The 8,065-nt window shown below is 33.1% G+C and overlaps 1 protein-coding gene across 1 annotated transcript in view; it reads right to left on the bottom strand.

Annotated features, from left to right (window-relative positions):
- The window catches only part of LOC107687444 (olfactomedin-like protein 3B), a 7,887-nt gene extending 3,914 nt beyond the window's left edge, over positions 1-3,973 (bottom strand). The window contains exons 1-2 of the mRNA XM_016484797.1: positions 3,727-3,973; positions 1,335-1,617 (exon numbers count right to left, since the gene is read on the bottom strand). Of these exons, the coding sequence (XP_016340283.1) occupies positions 1,335-1,617; positions 3,727-3,837 (394 nt within the window). The 5' untranslated portion in view covers positions 3,838-3,973. The remainder of the gene's footprint in view (positions 1-1,334; positions 1,618-3,726) is intronic.
- Positions 3,974-8,065: the final 4,092 nt, after the last annotated feature.

Here is an 8,065-nt window from a genome sequence, read left to right as displayed (position 1 = left end):
TTTTTTTTTTTTTTTTTTTTTGTTGATTCCGTTGCCAGTGCTTATCTTTGGTACAAAAATGTTTTGATATGATATACACTACTGTTAAAAAGTTTGGAGTCAGTAATACTATTTATTTATTTATTTGTTTGTTTATTTAAACGAATATAATACTTTTGTTCAGCAAAAATTCAAATAAATGCTGTTTTTATACTTTTAATCCAACAATCCTGGAAAAAAAAAAGTATCATGGTTTCCACCAAATATTGAGCAACTGTTTTCAACATAGATGATATTAAAATGTTTATTGAGCACCAAATCAGCATATTAATGATTTCTGAAGGATCGTGTAACACTGGAGTAATGCTGCTGCTGAAAATTTAGCTTTGCCATGACAGGAATAAATAATTATATATTATATTATTATTTTAATTTTTAAGAATTTATCATTAATATTATAAATTGTAATAATATTTCACAATATTACTGTTTTACTGTATTTTATGATCAAATACAGGCAGCCTTGGTGAGCAAAAGTTTTTTTTTTTTTTCAAATATATTAAAAAATCTTGCTGACTATAACTTTTGAACGGTATTGTATGGTATCTTTTGTTGCCAAAGAAATAAATAAATTAAATGGATTGGAATTTTGGATTCCGCTTTCAGTTTTAAAGTGGATTCAGCCTTGGAAAAAAAAAATTGTGCTTAGTTTTTTGTTAAACAACAACGTTGGATAAATACAGTGTCTTCCTGTATGGCATTTACTGGACTCTCCATAGTGTTAACATGGTACTTCAGTGGAGACAGATGAAGAGCCAAATGAAACACATCTACTGTACATTCATTTGCTTTGATTCCAACATACTGGATAACAAAATAGGCCACAACTCAACAGTTTCGTAACATCTAAACCACAAAAGCCAAATTAACTAATTAACTAATTAATTCCTAATTAACAGAACACACCACATGTTTCCTCTAAATCAATAAATCCATATAAGCCAAGCATTAGCAGAAACCAGGGTTTCTACCATCAAAGCAAAGATGGTCACACTGCCTGCAGCATAATCCCAATATGGGTGAGTGTAACTGGGATGCTAGTCCTCAAAAACAAAGAAATGTCTTAAATCAAAGCGCATGCTCTTGCATTGCAGCTATTACTTCTCCCAGTTTGATTTTCCAGTGTTTCAATTTTCCAGAGATAACTCCAAACCTTTCTCCCAAACTGGTCTAATGTGTAATAGTATGCTAAATTTACCTAGTCTCCCTCAACCAAGACTATGTCAAGGCTAAAGCTGAAAGTACATGATCAAAAGTTGAGCTTCAGCTGTCAAAACTCAATTCCCCCAACTCACCAGACAACTCAAAGAACTCTTCCTTCTTCCTCTCTTTGACAACCACGTCCTGTTCCACCATTTTGTCTGCTGATTTCACACAAGGCTTAGGGGGATTCTTGGTTTCAGTGTAGTCCATCTCACGCTCCACGCGGTCTACCCGTGCTCCTGCGCCCTCCATGTCTGAACGCAGTTTATCGTGCTCCTTGCCCAACTTCTCCAACTGGTCTGCAGCCTGCTGCCTGAATTCCTTTAGGTCGGAGTTGTAGCGGTTGTTCTGTTCATGCCACAATGCAATGCGTTCCTGGAAGAATGACAAACACACTAATGAGTCACGCAAATGTTTAAGATGATCACAGAGTGCAGCAAATTCTTTCCAATGATAAACTTATTCCAATGACGATTTTTCTGTCGGTTATTTAAAGGGCTGCTGGTAATAATGGTGCAGAAGTGTTGAGTAATTCTGGACAGGATGTGTTAGGCCCTTTTGCCCAGTCAAGGAAACTGTAGAGTAAAAAGCTCATTTGTTATTTGAAAGGTTTACTGCAATTGTTATCTGGACCCAGGAGATGGAGAACCTGAGTAATGTCTTGAGAGTATTTTTGAAAGGACTTGAGGGAACTCATTAAAGTACAATACATCATTTTGAACAAATTTGAAAAAAAAAAACATTGCCTCTACAATTTAGAAATTCACTTTTTTCTGCTGAGTTGAAGGAGTCAAAACTTTTTGAGACTCCCAGTTCCACATATCATTTATAATAACAACAACAAAAAAATCATTCATTTGCGACATAGTTACAACTTCAGTGACTTAATTCTATGACTTAATTCTATATTATATTTCAATGATAAAATAAACTTTAATAATAGGGTACAATGGATCTTTGACAAAAGATCATAGTTTTAAAATACAAATATATAGTGAAATATTATTACAATTTAAAACTGTTTTCTATTTTACTATATTTTAAAGTTCTTATGATGGCAAAGCTGAATTTTCAGCAGATGTCACTCCAGTCTTCAGTGTCACATCATACATCAGAAATCATTTCTAATGTGCTGATTTGATACTCAAGAATAATTTCTTACTATCAATGTTGAAAACAATTGCACTACTTAATGGTTTTGTGGAAACCATGATACTTTTTTGAGGATTTTTAACGAATAAAGTTCAAAAGAACAGTATTTATTTAAAATGTTGTATTTATTTTGTAACATTATAAATGTCTTTACTTTGATTAATTTAATGCATCCTTGCTGAATAAAAGTATATTTAAAAAAAGAAAAAGAAAACCTTACTGACCCCAAACTTTTAAACAGTAGTTTAAGATTAATTTTTCTTCAAAGTGCTTAAATCAATAAGTTGTTTTCAGCAGCTGTCAAAGAAGTTAAAAGATTTGAGGTACAAACCCCTCTTGTTGCGGGGGCTACAAAACAAATATATGCTCATACACTTCACAAAAATATATTACTATAATAAAAGTATGTGAATATGGTGCCTATTGCCATTAAATATGTAAAGCATATCACTGTGGCCACCCAGGGCTCTTTTGCTCCAGGCTAGCTGCTCTAGCTGAATTTAATATGACATGATTTTGAATCAAAACAAACTTTGTTTTGCATAAATTTTGTTGCTTCATAAATTTATTACAAAAAAAAATTTCAGTCATCATATACTTTTGGGCCAGAAAAAAACTACAAAAACAACAACAACAACAAAACACTTTTTCCGTACGAGGAGCTTTTAATCCTGTTGTACTCAACCTTGCATTCATTTCATTTTATGAAAAACACTGTTTAATATAGAATGGACTCCTGCTTATTCAAGTAATCAAGACAGACCTGTCTGCATATGATATACTGTATGTAAATTGACTGAATAAATTCATTATTCTAATGAAGTGTCTACTTAATCGCGAGTAATTATTTTGGTTATTGAATCAGTGTTAGAATTTTTCAGCTTAGCTTCACTGAGAACAAAACTGCTGAGCTAAACTATTCTGTCAATTGATGTTTCTCTGCTCTGGGGGTACAACTTTACTCCAGATAGTATACCAAAAAAAAAAGACTATGGTAAATCGACAGCACTGGCTTGGATAAACACTTTTTAATCTCCACTTCTTCATGAGTCTTTGGTCTGAGAAGTCACTGCTGTGTTGGGACGATATGTCTGAGGGACATGAGATACTTCAGGGTGTCTGTACTCTCACTCTGCACTATCACTGTTACAGATTTTACATTTTCAAGAGTTTTTGAGTGGAATAAATGTGGTGAACTCTCTAAATTGTCATAATAACACTGTTTTATCTCAGTTTTGATGTATGTCTGGAAAAGTGGATGTCTCTTTAAAATGGCTGAAAACTAGCACAAACCGTATTGAAATGCAGCCAGACAAGCCAAATTTCTCTTACCTCCATAGCGAGCATCCTGTTTTCCAAGTAGTTCATCAGACCCTGATAGTGGTACTGGCCTCTTGAACGAGCCACAGCGGTCAAGACAATGAAGAATATGGTGGCTTTCATGGTGGTTTTGGATAAGGGCCACTTTCAGGTACTCCACAAAACAAAAGAACACTCCAAACTCTGTGAGGCTGATGTGCTGCAGCTGCTTATGGGCTGTCCTTGTCCTCCAGTGAATGTGTGAGTGTTCACAAGGAGAAGGACCTGAAAACACGGACTTCCAGGGTTTCAAATTCGCTGGCTCTCTCACTTGACTGGAATGTTTTTACTAAAACTGAGGGAGGAGCCATGTATCTCTGGCCTCTCTCTGTCCTCAAAGAGAGTGTGCTTGAAAGATGAAGTCAGTGAAAAACAGTAAAAATAGTACTAATTATATAATGTATTAATTCCAATTTCTGCCGTTTTATATTTAAAGTACACTCTTAAAAATTAAGGTTTCACAGCAATGCAATAAAAGAACCATTTTGGGTTCTTTTTTCCACTACGAAGAACATTTTGTGCAATGGAAATGTTTCATGGATGTTAAAAGTTGAGAGTCTACAGATTGTTAGCTACATATGCACAAATCATATCATACTGGCAACTTTATTCAACAAATTGGTACAACAGTGGTTAAAATAGTTAAATATGATAAAACAAATGTTTTCTGATTTAAGCAACAACCCTATATCTAAATTGAATAGACATCATCCTAGTTATGCAAATACCACTGAAAGGGCACACAGTCCATTTAAAGTGAAATGCAATTGCAGATTCCTTGAATGCCCAACTGAATTATGCAAAGAGAAAATCAGTCACGTATTGCAGTTTTTGATTATTATGATTAAATCTCTTTTTGGGACCAACAAAGTAAATTTTCCTCAGTTCTCAAAGGAAAAGCTCTGAGAACTGAAGACTGTTGTTAAGAAAGAATGTGTGGTTTGACTGGGTCAACACTGAATTTTTTTAATGCTTTGTACTGAATGTTACTTTTTTTTTCTTCATTCTCAGAGGTTTAACCTTTTGTCTCTGTGCCTGTCGATTTGCTCTCCAGGTTAAGTGACTGAAGAAACTGATCTTTTGTTTTGACAGACAGATGAGCTCTATCAAGAATTCAGGCAGCCTGAGCTCAATACCAAATATCCAGGAACAAAATGTCAGAATAAACTTGTCATTACATTCTATGTTATGTCACTGAAGAAATCTAACATAAAGTGCAAGAACCTGAATAAAGAGGATCTAGGCCTACAGAGAAACAAGTACCCTTACCAAAAATAAGTATACTTCAAGTTTTATTAAGTATACTTAAGTAAAGTTCAAGTATATTTTAAAGTATACTTTATGTAGTAAGTATACAAATATCAGTGTACTAGTAGTATACTTGTAAGTGTACTATTTCAATACTCCTTGGGACTAAATTGGCCCACTTTCTAGTATATAAAAGTATACTTTTAAGTATAACAGTAGTAAACTTTGAGTACACAACTAGTTTACATCTGTGTTTTTAGTTTGTACTGCAACTATACTAAAAGTGAACTTATAGGTATACTGATAGTTTACTAATTAAATACTTGTAGCATTTTTAGTACACCTTGAAGTATAGTCTCAGTAAACTACTAGTTTAGTAGTTTATACTGCAAGTATACTCGTAAGTTTTCTTCAAGTGAACTTTACATAATACTTTAAGTATACTACTATGTCCCTATTTAGGTATTAATTTGTATATGTTTTGTTATATGAATATCTGAACATACAAAACATCAAAAGAAAGAACGGGGTATCTGCTTGTAAACAAAAACATTTTATTCTAGCTTCATGCATTCTTTTTTATAAAAATATGAATGTGGGTAAGTTTCATAAATAAAAATAAAGAAACAAATAAACAACATTTTGAACAAAAAAGATGAATGATAATCAAAACGTAGATGGAGTCAATCAACAGCCCAAAGCTTGACAGTCATTACCTCTTCATGGGTCGACATTTTATTCCATAACATCACACAGTTTTGATGCTGTTTTATGTCTGATCGTGTTACATTACATGTGGAAGCATCTGTTGTTTCGGTTTCTTCTTCGCTTGTGTTTTGGAAATTTTGTACAGTAGATGTGTAATAGCGCACCCTACTGTATAACAATGAAGAGATGGATTCCCAGAGCACAAGTATAGCTCAAATATAGTCAAATATGTCATTTTAAGTATATTTCTGAGAAGTACATAAAGCACATTTCTGAAAAGTACATAAAATGTAGACTGAAAGTATACTTTCTTATTTTTAGTTTAAAAGAAGTGTACTAATAGTACACTTGAATAAACTTCTTTTTCGTAAGGGTATGCAGTGATCAGAATTTATTATTTTTTAGTTCAACTAACTGCTCTAAGATTGTGTAAATGTTTTTTTTTTCAGTGTAATTTCATATAAGTTAAATATATGACCATACCACGTAGCACATGCAAACAGGGCTACAAAGATTCACTGAAACGCTGGGATTTAACCTTTTTCTGTCTTTCTGATTTTCTTGCTATTTTTCTGGCTCGCTCGTGCAACTGGTGTCGTCATGGCAACACATTCAGTTGCTTAATGACCGGGGCCATGAACCCTGTTGAGCAGCAGTGTTGGGTAAGTTACTCTAAGAAAGTAATTAATTACTAGTTACTAATTACATCTTCAACAGTATAATTAGATTACTGTACAAATTACTCTCTCCAAAAAGTATTTAATTACTTATTACTAATTACTTTCTAAATCCTATATCAACCTTGACAAGTTAATGATACAAGGATAGACATGAAACGGTTCTTTTAATTCTTTCAAGTAACTACATCAATTATTCTGGTCACATTTTAGATTAGGGTACAATTCTCACTATTAACTAATTATTAACTATGACTTTTGCCTCAATATACTCCTATAACTGCTTAGTAATACTTAGTAAAGTAGTTGTTAGGTTTAAGAATTGGGTAGTATTAAGGATTTAGAATAAGGTCTTGCAGAATAAGACAATATTATGTCCTATTTAACCCTTTAACTGTCACCCGTCCCCGTCACTTGCAGTCTTTTTTATTTTTTATTTTGTTCTATTTATTGATTACTTTTTGTTTGAATCCCTCAACGTTTTACAACAGTATAGCCAGGTGGTGAAGACAAGACAAAATAAACTAAATTACGAAGTCACTTGCAATAGCCACTTGCACTCTCCGATACCTGCGACTTCACTTACAATCGACACAAATCGTGCGTGTTGCCAATGGAGACAAGACGCTGTGGTGATTTAATGATTATTTATTTATTTAGTAATTTATTAGAGGCTTTTATTATAAGTTGAGAGTCTACAGATTGTTAGCTACATATGCACAAATGATATCATACTGGCAACTTTATTCAACAAATTGGTACAACAGTGGTTAAAATAGTTAAATATGATAAAACAAATGTTTTCTGATTTAAGCAACAACCCTATATCTAAATTGAATAGACATCATCCTAGTTATGCAAATACCACTGAAAGGGCACACAGTCCATTTAAAGTGAAATGCAATTGCAGATTCCTTGAATGCCCAACTGAATTATGCAAAGAGAAAATCAGTCACGTATTGCAGTTTTTGATTATTATGATTAAATCTCTTTTTGGGACCAACAAAGTAAATTTTCCTCAGTTCTCAAAGGAAAAGCTCTGAGAACTGAAGACTGTTGTTAAGAAAGAATGTGTGGTTTGACTGGGTCAACACTGAATTTTTTAAATGCTTTGTACTGAATGTTACTTTTTTTTCTTCATTCTCAGAGGTTTAACCTTTTGTCTCTGTGCCTGTCGATTTGCTCTCCAGGTTAAGTGACTGAAGAAACTGATCTTTTGTTTTGACAGACAGATGAGCTCTATCAAGAATTCAGGCAGCCTGAGCTCAATACCAAATATCCAGGAACAAAATGTCAGAATAAACTTGTCATTACATTCTATGTTATGTCACTGAAGAAATCTAACATAAAGTGCAAGAACCTGAATAAAGAGGATCTAGGCCTACAGAGAAACAAGTACCCTTACCAAAAATAAGTATACTTCAAGTTTTATTAAGTATACTTAAGTAAAGTTCAAGTATATTTTAAAGTATACTTTATGTAGTAAGTATACAAATATCAGTGTACTAGTAGTATACTTGTAAGTGTACTATTTCAATACTCCTTGGGACTAAATTGGCCCACTTTCTAGTATATAAAAGTTTTAAGTATACTTTAAGTATAACAGTAGTAAACTTTGAGTACACAACTAGTTTACATCTATGTTTTTAGTTTGTACTGCAACTATACTAAAAGTGAAC

Source organism: Sinocyclocheilus anshuiensis, unplaced genomic scaffold (genome assembly GCF_001515605.1).
Source record: "Sinocyclocheilus anshuiensis isolate Anshui unplaced genomic scaffold, SAMN03320099.WGS_v1.1 scaffold1114, whole genome shotgun sequence".
NCBI classification, from domain to species: Eukaryota; Metazoa; Chordata; class Actinopteri; order Cypriniformes; family Cyprinidae; genus Sinocyclocheilus; species Sinocyclocheilus anshuiensis.
Note: the sequence above shows the minus strand (reverse complement) of the source record. Positions and strands in the feature narration are given on the sequence as shown.